General features: G+C 38.1%; 1 protein-coding gene across 1 annotated transcript in view; it reads right to left on the bottom strand.

The window, feature by feature from the left end:
- Window positions 1-19767, bottom strand: part of FHIP1A (FHF complex subunit HOOK interacting protein 1A) — a 32908-nt gene extending 13141 nt beyond the window's left edge. Inside the window, exons 1-5 of the mRNA XM_088526590.1 lie at window positions 19615-19767; window positions 17715-18341; window positions 14102-14260; window positions 11887-11973; window positions 2378-2545 (exon numbers count right to left, since the gene is read on the bottom strand). Coding sequence (XP_088382716.1) covers window positions 2378-2545; window positions 11887-11973; window positions 14102-14260; window positions 17715-18341; window positions 19615-19716 — 1143 coding nt within the window. The 5' untranslated portion in view covers window positions 19717-19767. The remainder of the gene's footprint in view (window positions 1-2377; window positions 2546-11886; window positions 11974-14101; window positions 14261-17714; window positions 18342-19614) is intronic.
- Window positions 19768-20113: the final 346 nt, after the last annotated feature.

The following is a 20113-nucleotide window of genomic DNA, read 5'->3' as shown; positions in this document are numbered from 1 at the left end:
TATTGTAAAATGACCCTTTCAAAGTTTCAGCTTGGTGTTTAAATCACTTTCTTTATTCCTGTTACAACAGGACTCTACAGCAACACACTGCTATGAACCTGTCCCTAATCCATGTTTTCTCTAAACTGTCCTCATAAAGACTCTCTATTTCAACATTTCCTATTCCCTCGGACAAACTTAAGCAATTCTCCGACAGGATGATCAGCTAGTCATGCTGACAATGACCAGGCAAGTGCTCCGATTTCATGAGAATACATATACATGTATATGCATTCTCCCTTACTTGGTAAGCATCTCCTGGGAACAGTTAAATAGCAAAGTTGCTATGGAGGTCACTTGATCGCCTCAGAGAAGGAAAGCTTTCCTCCATTCTCAGTGTTAGCTTGCTCACCAAGCTGGACAAATGCAAGAGAACGTGAAAAAGCCCACAGCCAGAAAGCCAGCTGGGGTCTGGCGGCAGGCACAGGCAGCAGAGCGGAGCCGTGCGAGTCGGCATGGAGCTAGAAGACCCACATGGGGAGCAGGTGGTGGCCCGTCTGCTCCAAGGCAACACGGAGTGGAGCTCACGCTTGCTGCCCTGCCTGCAAGGGGCAGGCAGGAGGCCACTAGTTAGTCCAAGACCTCGTGTCTACAGAAAGAGAGGAGTAAGGAAATGGGGGAGAGGGGAAGGTATAACCAGAAATGGAGTTCTTCACAGAAGCGTAAGAGCAGAGCTGAAGACCTGTAGACAAGCTGTTGGAAGAAATCATATCTTTCAGGGAAAGGTATGTTTTAGCTGAAGGACGTGGGAGGAAGCACGAATTCTCATTTCCTCTGTGAAATGTACTGAGTATCTAACTATTCTTCATGCTGTGAGAGTTCAAAAGGCTGCTAGAAATAATCTAAATTACCTTTTTAAATGTTCTTCTATTTAGGGAATTGCAATTGAGTTTGCAATATGGTTGGAAAGAAAAACAAGAACACAGGATTCATCTGAAGAAATAAAGCCAGTCTATTCTTGTGTTTCATAAAAAGAAAAATGTTGTATCATGAGATAAAGACAATGGTGCTTTTATAAATGCTTTTGGCCACCTGTCTGTACATAAATATAATCCTCTGAATTATTAATAAACCCTTTCAGCAATAATAATGTATGCAGCTTTTGTGCTATGGAAATACACAGAAAGTTGCAGTTCTGGATTCTGCATTTGGCCAAGCTGTGCTGCAGAAAACTCATTTAGTATCACAGAACCATTCTGGCTGAGATCCCAAGTTGAAGTTGCTCAGGGCTGGAGAATTCTTTACAATTCCCATTTCCTTTGCCTATGGAACAGTAATTATGATTAGCAAAGACAACAGCATTTGCATTTTTTGTCGACAGAAGCCATTTCAAGTTTTCAGAGATATTCCATCTTAGAGATGCAGTAACAGCGGCATGTATCCATACCTGCATGCACTTGCATTACTAAACAAACTTCAAACAAGGCTACTGACCCTAATGCACAATTTTAATGCACATGCTCATGTTCTGGCTTCTCCTGTACCTGCACTAAAACAATAGTCTGTATTTCACCAAGGAAGCTGTGTATCACACAAGATTCAGCCAAGAGTGCCAAAAAAAAAAAAAAAAAAAAGGCTCAGAAGGATAGTCCACTGCAGCGCGTATTCGCTGTTTCTGCCAGAAGATCATTCTGTTAGCAAAGGTATCTCTAGTATCTCCATCAGCTAGCTCTCCAGTTTGGCATACACAAAGGGTGGTCTCACTGTATATTTAAGATAAACCTCAACTATGCAGGCAAAGAAAAGGATGTAGGAATCTGATCACTTGAGCAAGGAAATGCCTTCTCTTAAGCAAGCAAGGAAGCAGATACCACCATAGTTAAGTAAACATGCTGTACCAATACATACTTGATTCCTGAGGAATATGTTGGCAGTAATGCAGTTCAGAACTCGAACAATTTGGAGAAATTCCTATATGCTCCCATCATATCCCAGAAAGATTATTTAAAACATTGTTGCTTGGGAAGGTTCCAAAGTCCAAAAATGCTCCTAACACCCCAACTATATTTATATAACCTACAGTGACTTATCTATTTTGGCATTAACATAGCAATACTCAGAAGAAAAAGGCTTCCAAATTTACTTTTAGCTTTCTAGCAAAATCCAGACTCCCATAAGCCCCTATCTCCTTCTATCCCATCTGCCTGTATGCATAAAGCCACCCCACACATTCATCAACCTCTCAGTACAAAGGTAGCTAGACACAGCAAACAAGCAAAGCAAGTTAACAGAAAGGTCTCTAGATTCTTCGTTAAAAGATCCCCGTGAATATGGAGAGTTCCCCATTTAAGTAGTTCACCTCCTCCCACGGTGGGACATGAAGCACCGCCTGCCTTACCCGGAATGGCGTGTTGATACGGCTTGTGAGCGTATCGAGGATGTGCACGTTCTCATGCCGATGCAGCAAAATAAAACGGAGGAAAGTCTTGAGGAGAGCTGGCTCTGAAACACTGCGCAAGAAGAGATCCAAGTATGCAGTAGTAGTCATCACTTCTTCAACAGTCGCCTACAGGCCAAAACAAGATAAATGAAAAAAATACTGCACACAAAATATATCCCCATCATCTCTAACGATACAATACTCAACACCCACCCACCCACAGCTCTCCATAGCACTGCCGTAAAGATATTTGGAGATCTTCATTTTTCAATCTACAAAGTAGCATGTCTTTGACTTACAAGGTCAGCAATTTTCAGCATTTTCAACCTGTTTCTCTCTGCCCTGATCCCTACCAAAAAGAAAACAAGCCAGCACCCCAAATCTCACATGTACTAAAAATCAAACAGCCAAACTATGCTAGAAACTGCCCACCACCTTTCTGCCACATGTCAGCTCTTTTCCAACATACATCTGCCATTCTTTAAAGCATTTTCAGACACCAAGAATACTTGCATTTACCACCTTATTAGAAATAAATGACAGAGCCAAATCAAAGCACAGGGCAGACTCATGATTTTAGATCTTTAAAAATAGTCCCATGTCTATGCAGAATTTTGCATCTAACTTCCTCCTTTTTATTCCCCACAGGACCACAATTCCTTATCTCGCCCAAATTTCTTAAAAATTGGTCTACACATGCATACACAGGCAGAAAGACAGTCTCCACCATTCACTGCTTGTATGTCTAAATTCAATTCAAATCTCCAGGTGACATTTGCATATCGCTCGGATAACCCACTCTACTTTGCCTAATGCAATCCTCCGGAGCTTATCTATTGACAGTGCGCACTGGAAGGCACAGCAAATTCCAAAGGCCACCTCTGCACCACACACTGCTCTTGCAAAGTCAGCTTTTTAAAAATAGTTACGCAGAAACCTAATAAGCTTAAGTGTACCAAGATAAAACCTTAAATACAAGAATCTGCCTATATGAAAGGAAGTATTAAAAATCTTTTGTTTACCAAACTTAGCTGGATAAATGAAAGACCCGTTTTATTAAAAAAAAGAATCAAAGCTGTCACTTCAGAGCTAAGAGGATTTAGGAAATACTCAGAAGGGCAGCATTTACGTAACATGCTGTAAATATTAAAATCCCCGTTCCATTATGCTTCATGTTAGCTACGTACACAGTAATGTCACGCTGCAAACGTTCCCTTTAAAGCATTTAAGCTCACAAGCTGCTTCTGGCTAGTTACACAGAACATAGGAATGCTGTATACAGCCTGCAAACCTCATGGAGATGGGGCACTGATGGGGAGAACACAGAGCACTCGAAAGCTGAGGTCATTTATTCATTCTCCAAGGCGTAATTCTCATACTCAGCAATAAAAACCTTAGTATGAACCATGGACTGCTTGCACATTTTGTCTTTAGAAGCAAACCATTGGCAAAGCTGTTACAATCAAACCTTTCACCAGTATGGGAAATATTTGAGTGCACCTTCTTGGCCTATTGGCATTAAGTTTGATCAAAATCAAACATTAAAACATAATAATGAAAGGAAAGGGTGTGAGAAAAAAACACACATGCTTTCACAACTTGGTAAAACTAACAGCTAGAAACATTTTTGAGATCTGCAATTATATGCAAATATAGTCCATCTCTTAACAGACACTCTAACTCAGAATACAGTTTATTAATTAATTCCTCCTTTTCCCCCCACAAATGTAAAACAGCATCAAGTTGCCAGGCAAAAGACAAGCCTTAGCTCAGATCTTTTACAACAGGCATTACGATAAAACACTTGTAAATGTGCATGCACACACTCCATAGGACTTCTGCCACACATCAACCACCACAAAAACCTGCTTGGGAAATGAGTAGGTGGGGTGCAATTAAGCCAATAATTTCTGGTTGGAGACAAGATTTGTACTCCACAAAAGCCAAAAGTTGGGGCAATTCTGGAGCAGCAGCGAACAGGCTCCTTGCAAGAGCTGCTGCTTGCTGCCTGGAGAACTAGTCCTCTTGGAGGGGGCTGTTTCTGACAGGAGCAAACTAAAAAGCAAAAAGCCAGGGATCCACCATGTGACATGCTAATGAGAGCACACAGTTCACAGGAGAGTTCAAAACCTCCTCTAAGAAAAGGTCAGACAGAAGTAATACATTTTATGCATCTGTGTCACTTCTCCTTCATCCTTGGCAGGGAAAATGAAGCATGCACTTGGCCTGTGGGTTTCTCAAATGTTCACTGCCAGCAGAGGAATTGGTCTATGCGTATGCATAAAATCCTGAAGCTGTAAATGAAAGAAAAGGCAGCACATTCACAAGGGCAGCGACCTTTTTATGAAATCAATGCTCTTCAGGCAACTCATTCTACATTTATATCACTGAGGGAAACCCATATGCTTTTCAAGAGAGTATCATGGAGCGAAACACCAGCGCAGAGCACTCTGGAGGAAAGCAGCTAGAGACTACTTCAGAAAAGAAATGTTCAATACTGAGATCCTCTTCAGTGCTCCTAACAGCTTGGGGACTAGATAAAAAGAAAAATCACATTTACCGTAGCCAACGCTTCCCCAGAGCCAGTAGCACCAACTAAAGACTGGAAGCCCAAATATTTCACAAAGTTACAACCTGATTAGATCTTAACTGCACAGACTAAGGTTTTCTGTGCAGGACATCACATTACACCTAAATTTTAGGGCTTCTTGGGAAAGATGCAGCTAAATCTGCTTAGCCATTTTCCGAGAAAGAGGCTAAGAAGCTGTAAGGTCTCTCAGGATTCAAAATGGGTTCCTAGAGACTTTTTTTTGTGTGTGTGTTCATTTTTCAAGCATTGCCTTACTCACAAAACCCCTACAAACTTCTGCAATAAAAGGACCTAGGACCTATAAAGCAAGCAATACCAAGCCAAGCAGCTTTAATGCTGCTTGTAAAAGTTGCTGAGTCTGTTCAGTCAGTCACTGCACAAAACTTGCACCTAAGAACCAGCACAGGGGAGACTCCTCCACTTTCTAACAGGAATAAACCAAACAAGGATATTGCTCTTCTGCATCTGAAACAAAAACTGCATGCATAGTTTAAGAAAAGATCCGCTAACCCGGCAAACAGACATTTGTGGGTTTCACCATGGTACCATATTTTCCTATCTTGCATCTTTGCTTTGTCTCTCCTTTTGTATTACTTCGGACAGCAAACTTCTGAAGACTTGTGAGACCAAGATAAGCATTAGGAAAAGCTAATTCCCACTCTATGAGAATAATTTTCACTTTCCTCAATGAGGTGCATGCACCTGCTCCAGAAAAATCCACTATTTTCCATTAACTAGAAAAGGACCTTAGAGAAATCAGCCTCACTAACCAAAAGCCCGCTTTGGCAAAAACCTGTGTAAACCTGTTCTACAGATTAGTTTGTATAAAATACAGTAAGTAGTGAAAGCTAGACTTATTCAATTTGTGCATCTTTTACTGAGAACTTATGTTTTCTGCCATTTCTACCATGTACCAAAACAAGGCATTAGCTTCATTCAGGCTACCTGCTGGTCATCTCTCTAAGCTGGTGAGACAGATTTGGAGAAAGAATGGAAATCCTCTGTAATACATCCAAATCAGTGCTTAGGTGAAAAACAAAAGAATAAATGTTCCCAGAGAACAAAACATTTAATACCCAGGTACACAATGTCTGCTACAGTCAAATAGTGAGGCAGCATGGAAGGGAGAGGCAGAGGCAAGTCTCAAATGCCACAATTTTATTTCACTGAAACACTGGTTTCAGTATAATCTATCCAAGTAAGCTTTCAGCTAGCCCTCGGATTGAATCTCTTGCTGAAAGAATAATAAGAATCAACTCAAAACTTTCACATGTCCACAAATACCATACTTTATTTGAAAATTCTTCACCTCTGATAATTCAAGTATCAAGAAAACATCATAACATAGGGACATGAATAAAATTAGAACGTAGGAGTTTCCTAAAAGAAGCTTCACTGAACAGTAAATTTGAAGATACATTTTTGATAAAGGCATTTCAGCAATATTGAAATCCATCACTGCCACAAGAGCAAATATAAAAACCATCAGCAGCATCCTTTGATTTAGTTCCTTTCTATTAAAACTCCTCAGGAATGGATAAGACCAGAGTCTCTCTTATCTTATGACAAAGTTGTAGAGTTAAAAATGAAAGAAAAATCTATATCCGTTACATTTACCAGACAAGCATTCTCCCACTTCTATTTTTATTATCCATAGTTGTAGCCATTCAAGTTGCTGGAATTGTTGAAAACGTGTATAAAAATATATATATAAAGATACCTCTAAAAAATTAAAGCATATATCTGAAGACTTTCATTTTAAAACATCAGCCGCATGTTTCTTTACAACCAGTTGTTACAGATATTTTTAAAGATGCAGTTCTCTATAAAAGGGACTAAGAGCTTCCATAGCCAGACAGATATATGATTAGAGATAACTGAAAACAGCAAGCCACATTTAGCATTCTAATACTCTTTTCTAATTATGGAATAATTTTTAGCAAATCTTTTTCTGCCTCCTCTGATGACTGATTAGGTGGTGAGGCTGAACACTGTGAAGAGATCCAGTTTTCACAAGTCATTGTGCCAAGTAATAGCAAAGACCCAGAAATTACTGTCACTGCGAGCGTCAGCTTAATGTATTACACTCATTCTGTTCGACCAATTGCACTGATTCTTTATTACGGGCTATTTTCCCTCAGGATCCACACAATATACTTTCTAATTTACAGCTTCTTGCCCTCTTATTGAAATAGGCCTGATTTCCCTCTTCTTCCTATTTCCCTTCCTAGAAGGATTTCCTATTACCTAGAAAGAGCCCCATGAATGTTCTGGCTAGAATTATCCTGCAGACCCAGGAGCAGTTTAAACCCGAATAAGCCCACCCCAATGAGAAAAGATTTATCCATCCTCTTCTCCTCTCTATTGATTTCAACTCCTTGCTCCCTGCTTGTCCTGGCAGAAGTGCTCATGCTTCACTTCACTGCACACTGAATTGGCTCAGGGAATTGATCCAGGTTAAAGCTATCCAGGAAATAAAGGTGAGTTTTAACCTCAATCAGTCCCTTTCATGAACATTTGTGCTGGCAAAAGAGGTGCATGGGGAAAATGGCATCAGGGATAGAGGAGGAGGTTTGCACAGGGGTGTGCAGAAACCAGAAGCGCTTCAGTCTCCATCAGCCTCAGTTTAGGAACTGCTGCAATTTATACCAGTCTATCCACAGAACTACAGCAGCTTATGTGAACGGTGAGGGGTGCTTTTAACATGTCCACTCTGTAGCAAAATAAGGTTTTGCAAATATTGACAGGCTTCTCCAAAGCACAAATCTGTTCCAAGTTTTCCAGCAACATTTGGATTATGCCTTTTAACATCAGCTGTCCAAACGCTCTCCAGGAAGACAAAAGCTGGTATTATTTCTAAATGGAAACTGACATTCCTTGAGGCTGTTTATAAGGATGCTTTTAAGGTACTTCAGTGTTGCAGCGGACTATTTTCTAATCTGTATGGTATAATTCACCGGTCATTTCCCTCTTGCTGAGCTGTGCAATCATCAAATTAGTATTAACAAATTACCACAGTAGTATATCATGTTGGTGGTTTATCATTTGGATGGGTTAGTGGGAAACATAACTGAGGCCCACCTAACAGAGCCTATTTCACAGATCTTGCTTCCATAAAGCAGTTCTGTTCACTTGGCCGTCAGCAGTAAAGTACATCAAAAAGCAATTTTCCATTACTTGGATTAAAACAAACTTTCCAAGTAGAATTACAGAACAGCTGAGGTTGGAAGGGACCTCTGGGGATTGTCTAACCCAACCCCACTGCTCAAGCAAGGCATGTTGTGCAGGACACTTTCTGCACGGCTTGTGAATTATCTCTGAAGAAGGAGACTCGGTAACTTCTGGGCAATTGGCCCAGGGCTGAGTCAAAGGGAAGCGTCACCTGCCTTGACCTGCTGGCAATGCACCTCATGTACCCCAGGATACCACTGGCTTTCTTAGCATATGGGAGCACCGCTGGCACATGGTCACCTTCTTGTCCACTGGGACCTCCAAGCCCTTCTCCACCGAGTTGCTTTCCAGCATGTCGGCCCTCAGCCTGTACTGATACCTGGTGTTATTTCTTCCTAGGTGTAGGACCCTGCACTGCCCTCAGCTGAACTTCATGAGGTTCCTCTCTGCCCTTAGAAGTTCCTTAACTAGAAGAAACTTAAACTAGTTATTTTTTTTTTCAACCACATACAGTCTTCCTGAGCTAAATAAAAGCCATATAATGACGTCAAGCAAAATATTTTGGTCTCCTGCTCCCCAGCTTATTCACAGCAATAACTTCTATCCTCAACACCCTTGTGCTTGTTTCGTCCACACAGTGAACCATATACACACTACGCATATGGATACAACTTACGAAAATTTAAAAAACAGTGCTTACCAGCTAAATCCATAAATGTTACCGACATCTCAAGATCATGCCTATCGATCACTCAAGGCTTAGGACTGCACACCGAAATTGTGAAAAGCCACGCTATTTTCATCAAAAGTTGTTTGACAGTCCAATGTTGTACATTGCTTATGTTTATTTTTCCCTGACATTAAATGTTATCACATTGAGACTGCAAAAGATTGAAGATTTCTTTCCTAGATGTAGCTGCATTCTTGACTACAATTTCCAAAATTTTCATCTCACTGTAAAGCACTCAAACATTAATTTCTTGAACTCACCTATTTCTTGAACTAACCTAGAAGGCGCAGCATGCTGCTCTGAAGCAGTGTGCCAACCCAGTGTTCATCCAGCCAACAGCACAGCTCTGAATTCTGCATCAAACTAAAACCAGGGGCACCAGCTTGGACGGGTACCTCAGGCTTGAACCCCACAGGAAGTTTGAACTTCTGTCCTTCCTTTCAGATTCCTGCTAGATTATGATTTAGTAGTTATGGATAAATATTTACCAAGAGTTATCAGAGGTAGCTATCTATACCTTTAAAAAAATCCAGGAATTATACTTTACAAATAAGATGTAGCTGAGCAGGCTATGTAAAACATTCCCATAACAATCATTTTCTCTCACTGCTTTTTAAATTTTCCACAAATCTACCTTAAATGATAAATGACTGGGTAAAAACTAAAATTTTCAACCACAAGTAGATGTTAGGATACAAACCCCATCTCATCAAGAATTAAAATTAAAACTACCAAAATGCATTTAGTATTGTGTTCAATGAAAGAAAATAGCAACTTTTGTGATAAAGAACACTATGCTGCATGTCTAGGAATTTTCTCATTTTGGTCTTTCTTAGAGTTTTCTTTGTTTTACTATGGGGAAAGACAAAAGATGAGGACAGCAGTTAAGACCTTGACTGTGTGATAAGTTTTTCAAAGCTTACTCATCAACTCATCATCAACTGGAAATGTTTTTCATGCATGAAAGTTCTGTTACAGCATAATTATCTGCCTTAGCCCAGAAACATCCCTCCCAAAAGCAAGAATCCAAAATATTTATTTTCTGTTAAAGCAATGTGGGGCACAGCACAGAAAGACTGAAAAAACTCAAATGTGCCCCTACTTGTTTTCTTTTGCTATGGAGTTTTGGTCTCACATACATGAGAGCCTTTTATCAGATCCACTAGATGGTGCAATCTAACTTTTCCATTAAAAGTACTTGGGAGTTATACTATATGAAGTACTTAATTTCTGAAGAAAAAAAAAAGTAGAAGTTATGCTATTAAGCAAGGTAAGATTCATTACTGGAAGAACAATGGACCAACTTAATATAAAAGTTCAAAAGAGATCTGGCCTTGAAGCTCACCTATAGTAGCAGCCAAACTCTCCATTTTCAAAAGAAAAATGATTTCATCCCATTTCAGAGCTTAATAATGAGGTTTAACAAAATTTCCATCATATGAAAAAAAAACTGATTAGAACAATGTATTTCAAATGATTTAAGTAACACCAACAGGAACATAGCCAAGCCAAGCTAAGGTGGTTAGCAGAATTAATGATGAAAGGGAACATCACACAGCTGAATGTTAGCATTTGAAAAACATTTTGTTTTCTTGAGTACTTCAGAAGAAAAAACAGCACTCCTAAGAACAGACTCCCACGACTACATTCTGACATCTCCCTTATCGGTCATAATCTTGACCTAAAGCTGGTCACTTTTCACTTCAGATTCCAGTTCCCAGTACTGTTAAGGATTTAAATCAGATAAGTAAATAGAAAAGGTAAGGAGAGGAGTAAATTTGCAGCACATCATCAGCCCTTCTTCATACTCTTGTCCATTGAAGTAAATAAATAAGATTAAATAGTAATTATATTGTCCCATAGCCAATGGAGAATGTAAAGGAGTTCAGGTTCACACTATAATTAAATCTATATTAATTGCTCATCTTCCCATACCTTAGAGCACTGTCTCAATGACAGATTACAGCCCTGATTTGGATCACGATCAAATTTTATTTCAGATCTTACCAAGATCTCAAATGCTCAAGGTCTGCCCCATCAATGAAAGAGATTCTATACTGCCTGATGCTCTCCCAGTAAGACTTACCACTGGGAACTGTGTGCACTGCCTAGGTAAGGCTTAATTAGAAAGCAGGGTATGATGCTCCACTAGGGGCCTCAGAAGTGAAACAGGTACCTTGCCTTAAAAAATTCAGCAGGCCTTTGAAGCAATTTATTAATCTTTATCCTGGATGGTTTTGCTGGAGATCCCTAAATGCCTATTTTTATTCCCACTAATTCCTATTTTTTCCTCCTCAAAAAGATTTTCTTTTGAGCCTCACATAGGCTGTTAATTGACATGTTCTGCAACAGCTGGCAATGTAGCTCCTTGCAGCCTACCAAACTAAAATAAAAATAATTCACCAAAATCATTGAATTTTGGAATGATAATCCCTAAATCTCAAAAAAGATTTTTCTCCCCCCAAGCAACATGAACTGCACCTTAATATATTAGCAAATTAATACTAAACTTCATTTCCTTTCTCCTTTCAAAAGTAATTCCACTAACTACAGTATTAAAACACAAGATACAAGCAATTTATCTAGAATTAGTGAAATATTTCCTGACTAAACATTTGAAAAACGTCACTTGAAAAAAGTCTTCATAGAAACACATCTACTATGATGCATTTTGTTTAAAAGATCATTGCTTTTTGCTGTTATTTGAGCTTGGGACAAAAGAATGTTCTAGTTCTTCATTTCATTCTAGAATTTTAAATATTTTAAACCAAACCACCAAATCCTGTTTGACAAGCTGTAGAGTGTAAATGGAGACTATGGAATGAAAAAGAGATATATCGATGTGAAAGGCAGGCTAGAAACTTAGTAATATTGAACTCACCACCAGCAATGCATCTAACAGGATCTTTACATAGAAATCATCCATATTCCTTTTGCCTGTTTTCAATTTGGATAGTGCTTACATACACTACTGACCTTATGGAGCGCAGGAGCCATAACTGGCACCAAAAATCCATTGTAAATGTAATTCACAAGCTGGTTACGTATCAAAGGATGTGCTACCTAAAAACATTAAAGAAACAGTACAGTTCCAATGAGATTTTAAAAAAGAAAAGATACCAGCTGTCAATATCCACCCCTAAAATCCTTGCTAACTCTGCTAAAGGATGTGCTGACTTAGCCCCTCTCACCAGAATTTGGTCTGATTCAGGTTCTTAAAAGATTTTTCCTTTTTCAAACAGATACACAAATTATGTTTAATTACAGGAACACTGCGAGCGTTCAAGAACAAGGCTTTTCAATCTTCCCGCATGCTGACAAAGATGAATGGATGGGCAGCGTCGCATGTGTGTCCATGCATCAAGAGAGAGCTACGGATTCTAATTTTAGCTCCTGCAACCTTGTCAGGGTCATCTGAAGGTGGATTTGCCATCCTTAACTCATGGTCTTGCAACAAGGAAAAAAAAAAAAAAAAAAAAGCAGAATAGTGGTTCTTATAGAGATGAAGAGCAGCCCTGTCTAGCTATGGGGTAAGAGCATACTCTTTATACGCCTGTCCCTGCAAATCAGTAAAAAACAAAACCTAACATACTCATTTGGTGGGCTGGTTAGAAACTTGAAAAATTACTTATTACTGGAAACCAAAAACCTATTTTTACACGTTCATTTTGCTTTCACAAGAGAAAGCATATCACTGAGTTATGCGTTAAAAGGATTCTGGTATGAAAAAATAGAAAACAATTTGGTAACGTTCTCATTCAGTATATTCTATTTGACATTTATATAGAGACTGGAATGTCTCAGCCTACGTGGGGCCACAAACATGTTCTTATTCTGTGATCCACAGAAAAAGGAAAAAAAAAGTAGTAAATGGCAAGAATTCCTGGCTGTCCTATCCCTTTTCAACCTCTGGCCAAAGCTTTTGGGTTAGCACATCATGAGAACTATGCACAGAGCATAGTTTTGAATCATTGAATCACTGTTTATGTCCTGCTCTAACTGAGCTTTCTTCTACCATTTGCAGAGTGAAGTCTATAAAAACAGAATCAAACAGCACTTAAAAAAAAATTACTCATTTTGCATATATATAGATGCTTACCCATTTTGAATTTATTTGAAAAAAGGTTTAAAAATTATATGCCTTCCTCTGTCTGCAGCACCTTTTAGATTAGTTAAAAATATCACAATCATCAAATGGTATCAAGTATGACCTCCTGCAAGTATAGGTCTCTCTGAAATATTCTACATAAGATACAAAAACGAATATTGTCTCCACTTCATGTTTCACATGTAAAAATCCTGTGTATGGCATTTAAAGGATGAATGTTAATATTAGTTTTGCTTGTTCAATGCTTTAAAGTAATACAGCCAATCTGCTGCTCTCTATTTTGCATAGAGGTCTCACTAAAATATACCTTTCATTTAGCAGTAAATGTAACTACCTTTAAAAATCCTTTTCAGCACATTTATTCAAGTAACAAACAAACCCACAGTTTCTGCAGAAACTGTATTATATTTTAATAAAAAACATGCTGGATAAAGGTTCTGTAGAGTTCTCTGGTCTTAAAAACTATGCAAAAATACAAAGTTTCATTTTAGTTTTAGACTAGAGACAAAAATTAGAAAAGGATCAAATCCAAAAAAACAAAACAAGACATAATAATCAAGAACATGGAATGGGTTCTAGACAGACCAAGCTAGAAGAAATTTATACTCTTAAGAAGATACTTAAATTCAGCTTGGAATACTTTCTTCATAAAGTACTTATTAATAGGCAAAACAGATTATTTTCCCTTGTAAACTACTACGAGAATCCTTGAGATAAAGGCAAGATGTTTTTCAGTGCTCAAACAGATTATACTTATTTCTGCATGTAAGGACATTCAATGTACTTTTAATATCAACAGCGGTATTAAAATGCAGTATTTTTTTTTTTAATGCTCCAGTTAGGTAATGAAACATCAAGAAGTTGTACTGCATTCATTAGAAGCATTTGTCATCCAAAAACCAAGATTGTATTAATTAATCCTTAAAACCAGGACAAACAGGACAAAACATATATAAACAACATATATTAGTGCAGCTTAAAGTCCATACTGTTCATCAGTGTAAATAAATTCTACATTTCAAAGGCTTTGCAGAACATATACAAGTACTATTTCAAACGGGCAGGCCAATTGTGCTCCACTACCTGTATCACAGCATTGCAGAACTCGAGGGAGTTCATGAATTGGACAAGTGCTGGAGACAAGAGCCAGTCATCTTTCAGCAGACAGTGCCACTCGTCTCCTTTTTCTTCCAGCTTTGCAGGTAAAGATGAATAGAGGCCACTCAGTCCTGTTGCTAGCACCTGCATTCAAAAACACAAGGGAAATCAGTCAACTTTCAGCTGCTCTGCTTGATGGGCAATGCTGCACAACAAATCATTTCTGCTAGTTGTAGTAGAATAAGACAGCGTCATCATTAATTTTGCTTCTGTGTAACAGAAAGTTTTTTTTTTTTTTTTTTTTTTTTTTTTTTTAAGTACATCCTCCTCCTCCTAGCAGCTGCTATTGAGGAAAAAGTGAGGAGAAAAAGCAGATAACGAATATATTCTTTACCCGAAGTTAAATTTTCTTTTTAAATGCTCGTAAAATTCCTGTACACTTTCCTTCAGTCCTTTGCAGAAGGACTGCTGTATTTCTGAAGATTGTCTCATGGGTGGTTTGAATGTCACTGCTTACATATGCCTACATAAAGAGATTCCATTAGGAAATACCAGAAAATGAAGGGGAAGCATCCCATCAACAAATTCCAAGCACAGCCTCACTTAAACAACAGACCTGTATTACTAGGCACTAGAAATCAGTTGAATCCATTCTAAAAAGAAAACTCTAACTGTTTATAATTCACATTCGCCTTCCTATTTCTGAAAGGGAAGAAATTAAAAAGTCTGAAATAAATTACGGTATAGACATTATTTCCAGTGATAGTAAGACTTAGAAATGATTTATGTTGAATGTGTCATGCAAATGCAAAACTGCAGTTATATTTGTAAAGCATATTTTAAAAAATAATATAACTATATATTTCTAAGGTACTGGTAGTTTCAGAATAATTTTTTAAAGTTATCTGAAGCAAAAAAACTTTATATGTATTGCTTACAATTCTTATTCTTCTGAGATGATATTATAGGACTTCAGGATGCTAAGTGACATTTATTTTAATTTGGTCATTAAGACCCAATCTGCTGGAAATCTTTTGGTTTTCATTCAAGAGATCCTTGCAAGAATTTGCCTTCTTTCTGAAAATAGCTATTTGACATCTACAGGGCTAGGCAGATGCTGCCCAGATGAAACGTAACTGTTTTATCTATTAGAAAAAATGCTTGACAATGTGCAGGTCAAAGATCTAAAGTTCATGGAAGGGGCTTCTGGTCTTGATGATATGCAAGTGCAACCAGTTACAATTGCTAAGCCACCCAGGGGGACAAAGGCTGCTTTTCTGAATTCTTTCAACTCCTAAATCATTCAACTTTGAAGACAGATTTCTTCTGGTATTCACAATTAAGCCAAATATCATGGAAAAAAATAACTGTGGGAAAGTTACTGTTTTGGCATGCAAAACAACCTTTTTTTTTTTAAAAAAAAAAAAAAAAAAAACACCCCCCCAAAAAAGATATTCACCTAGTGTGTTGAAAAACTAAGAAGCTAAAGCCATTGCTTAAGGCATTATTTGCAAAATATTTTTCTTTGCTTTTCTTTAAGATAGAATGGCTCAAAGAAATAAGTTAGAAAAGTCTGAAGAGACGTATAATACTGCTTACCTCAAACACTCCTAACTTATACTCTTAAATCCTGGCTTAAGACCTTTTTAGGAAGGCACAAATTCTGGACAATGTTGCAATCTGTTAATATATTTTTGACTTTCCATTGTCTGCTTAAAATTCATAAACTCATATGTAACTTCTCAGTAAACAAAGCAATCCAATTTCAGAGCTGTGTGCTACCCACATTTATTCTTGAGATGCAAGTTTAGTTCTTAAACACATGAATTAAACCTTGGGCAAAACATAGTACACCTCACTAAAAGGAGCAATGAACTTACGAGCAGTCAGCGTCTGGAAATGAGTAATTGTTTAGTTTTACTGAAGAAAGAAGTGATAACAGTGTAGCTGTTAAAATGTGCAAAGGTGTTTTTTTTTTTTTTTTTTTTTTTTAAAGCAACTTATTTCTGCTATGAAATGCAAACTTTTTACTGGTTTTACAAATGGCTCTACCTGAAGTTATGGTTCTAAGGCACAAAGAAACAGAGTGTTCATTGGAAGCAATTTCCTCTATTTATTTGGACAACATGATTTTTTTTTAAGAAGTTATGGTATAAACAGGACTACCTCTTGAAATTACTGACAGAATATTTGATATGCATTCTTCATGTTCTATAACCAAGCATACAAAATAATGCATGTATACAGATTGTTTTATGGAGTTGTCTTCAGTAAAACAAAACCAACCATCCATGATAAAAATCTTAAGGAAGGAAGGAATAAATGAGGGCAAGTCTGCAGGGAGGAATGGGGCAAAGTATCATTGCTTCTATGTTTTGTTTTCCTCTAAACAGTGTTCTTTTAAACTCGTTCCAACATTTTTCATGTCAAGCCTATTTGCTTATCTGCTTTTACAAACATCTGCATCTAGCAAATACCATGCAGGGCAGCAGAGCACATTGCCAGGTGCTTTGAGATATAGACATAACCTCAGCACCTCTCATCTGAGTGATACACAACAAAGGCACCAACACCGAGTCCTCCACTGGAACAAAACATGGTCCCCGAGCTTGTCATGATCAAATTCCAAAAAAAGATTTTGCACTAGTGAGCTATTTCTAGACTAATTCTAAAACATTGCATTAAAATTTTATTATAGACTTTGGACAGTCTCATTACGGTTCAGAAAAGTCTGATTTTTAGCACATTTTGACAGGAAGCTTTCCTAATTAGGATGATTGTCAGTCGTGGCTCCCTGCTGTTCGAAGGTTAATATAGCTGCCTTCATCTTCAGTGTAAAAAGGCTTTAAAAAAAAAAAAAAAGATAATTGGAAGATGTAATCATGGAAGTTATAGTGTGGATCTAATAATGATGTATGTCTCAGGGACAATTTAAGAACCAAGTTCAGTAGTCTTTAACAGGATCTATTAAACAAGGTCAACCGGAGGCTCTCAGCAGAAGAAATTTGCCACGTGAGATGCAATATTTACAACTAGCAAAAGCAACAGTTCAGAAAGGTGGTTTTAGGGCTTGCAGGCCACCTACAAGCTCCAACTTGGCTCTGACCTACCACTCCAAGGACAGCAAGTGGAAGATAAAGTCAGACCCCTACAGCTGGAGTAGCTGCCCTGCACTAACACTTAAGGAGGAGGAATTCTAGCATTCTCTGCTCTGAAGCTCTTGGCTTTAACAGTGATACAACTCTTCACTATGCTTCCTCTCACTACCCTCACCCCGTGGTCATACAGGGGTTTCAGGGTGTGTTGCATCAGGCGCCTTCCTACTTTCATTTTCACTTCCATCGGTTATTCAATGTGACAGGAAATCCACTTACACTGGCAGAAAGGAGGGATGGGCACTGGTATGTAATCAGGTAGCCAAAGACTAGCTAGAGGAAAAGACTAGAGTAGAGCTGGCTTGAACAACATTAAAACTTGTGAAACAGGGTATTAGCAACAATAATTAAGTGATAATACATTTTTCCCCAAAAAACGCCAGAAAGAAGAAAAATACAGGGGACAGCTTAAAATTTAAGACCAAACAAAACAAAAACCTTACCGGGCAAAAGTAGGTGTTTTCTGCTATGTGTTTTGCAACAACATTGTTTTCTGCAGAGAGAGACATTATGAAGAGCAATGCATCACGGGCCTGCTGGCCTACTGTTCCTTCTCGATGGATAAAGGGAATCAGGAGGGAAAAAATGAGGAAATTGGCAGCTCCCTGGTCCTCGCTGGTGTGGAAAAATAGTTCTAAAATGGAGGGATCTTTGGCTATTATAGAGCAGAGCTGGTTCAGGAGGACAACCAACTCTACTTCCACTGCTGGTGTGGTAGTCCCTGAGCAGGAGCTCAGCAACATCATCAAAGGCTTCAAGATGGGCTTGTGGTGCAGCAAAGGCTGATAAGACTGGGTAACCAGCATTTCATACATCTTAAGTTGCTCAATTTTTGTCTCATCAGTGAACTCTCGCCGGAGGCTCCAAAGAAAGAGCTTTTCCATGATGTTTTCTGAAACCACAAACTCCAGGATGGGTCCCATTGAGGCATCATTTGCTTGCTCCTCAATTAACAGGAAAAGCATGTGCTCTACATAATTCTGCACAGTGCTGGCTTCATCAGGTGGAATCGCCCCATACTTTGCCTGAGCATTTTTCAGAGGATCATGCTTCTCTAAGATTTTTAGAACCTGAAGAGAAACAAATGCATATTTATCATGAGCATATGTTTAAAAATATGAATCTACCTATACAAGGAAAAAGAAAACCAACAAAAAAAGGAATTATTAACATGAAAAGGCCCAAAATCTTTTTCATACTTCTATTTTTAGCCTAAGTGAAGCAGTCTAAATTTAAAGTTTCACATTTGGCAAGTATTTGAGGTCAATATGCAATGCTTTCATTCATTTTTTATAAACATCTAAATTTGCCAATTGTCCCTGCTGAAAAATTTGAATTCTCAGGAAAATGGACAAATTAGATTCCCTTTGCTTTCCAAAACTTTGTTTCAGGAATGTTTGAAATATATTTCTCTGTCAGAGCACCCTGAAATCAAGACACCTCACCACATCTTATGTGAAATTAAAAGGCCACTGACACCTGTGTACTCTTTGAACCTACAAAATATTACACAGACCTGAGTGTAATTGTCATCCTGGCGCACATACATCTAGATTGAATTCTATTCTGCAATCACTGAAGTTCACTATTCATATAAAACAACCCCTGCATTTAGCTCTTGTCAGGGCTGGTCACCAAACACACACATAGGAACAGTGGCTCCCTAATACACCACTGCAGCCAAGTCAGAAAGATGGCTCAACACAGGAAACATCTCAAGAATAGCTCCACTTGTCTGCTTACTTCTCAAAGTAGCAGAAACAGCAAATTAAAAGTTTCATGCAAACCATTAGTTATTCATATTATTGCAGTAAATAAAACCTTATATTACAATGATCAGAGCAAAACATCTTTGCCTGAAAAAATACAACCCTTATGACATGTCAACATTTTTTAGAATATGCCGAAGTGCATATCTTGAAATCTGTACCTATCCACAAAATAACAACACTGCATGCAGCTTTGCATCCATACCTCTAGAAGTCTTTACAAAAGACAGGCAAGCCTTTCGTAGCACAAAGAAAGGTAGAGCAGAGGTTAGCCATATGGCCCAAGCCGCAATGAACCGCTAAGAATTCCAGTAAGATCTCTGCTTTCCGTACAAAATATTAACATATGCTTCCTTTTCAGTTGCAAATCTGAAGTTTAAAGTGTAAATAAGTAAAGCCTAAGCATAATTTCCAAGGTCAACTACTTTTTTTTTTTAAAATTTGTTTCAATGCCATTCCATGCATTCAGCACGATAAACACCTGTTTCTGAGCAGTACAGCGTTATCCCAAATGAATGAAGTAAATTCTGATTAATGCAACCTACTTGAAAACAACAAAACCAATTAACATTACCTGTGTCCAGTGTGTTCTAAACACTATCATACATGTTTCTGGGTCAACACCCTGCAGGCTCACAGCCTGCCGATTTTTGCTGAGACTGGCTCCAGAGGACATCCTAAGTTCTCCAAAGGTCAAGCTCACTAGGCCATGCTTGAATTCTCTTGAAAATCCTGCTGTCAGTTACAAATGTTCAAGCATCACAATGAGATGATTTGAGCTGTTTTTGAGCTTCTGTATCCACAGAAACCTGTTAAAAATACATATATATGCATGCACGTCTATTATAGCATTAACAAAAAAGAACACAGTTAAAAAAAAGACAACAAAACCTTTTCTTCTTTTAATTCAGATTTAAAATGGATTTTTAAAGCATGTTATATGGAACCATCTTCTCAAACTTTTAATCATAATGATAGTTTTTTTTTTTTTTTTTTGTCCTCAGAGAGGTATTTTGGGATCAGTAGTGGAATGAAGGTACTACAGGATAAATACAGGCAATAGAAGCTTCAGC

Source organism: Tinamus guttatus, unplaced genomic scaffold (genome assembly GCF_059628265.1).
Source record: "Tinamus guttatus ecotype Peru unplaced genomic scaffold, ASM5962826v1 Tinamus_guttatus_pri_ptg000247l, whole genome shotgun sequence".
NCBI lineage: Eukaryota > Metazoa > Chordata > Aves > Tinamiformes > Tinamidae > Tinamus > Tinamus guttatus.
Note: the sequence above shows the minus strand (reverse complement) of the source record. Positions and strands in the feature narration are given on the sequence as shown.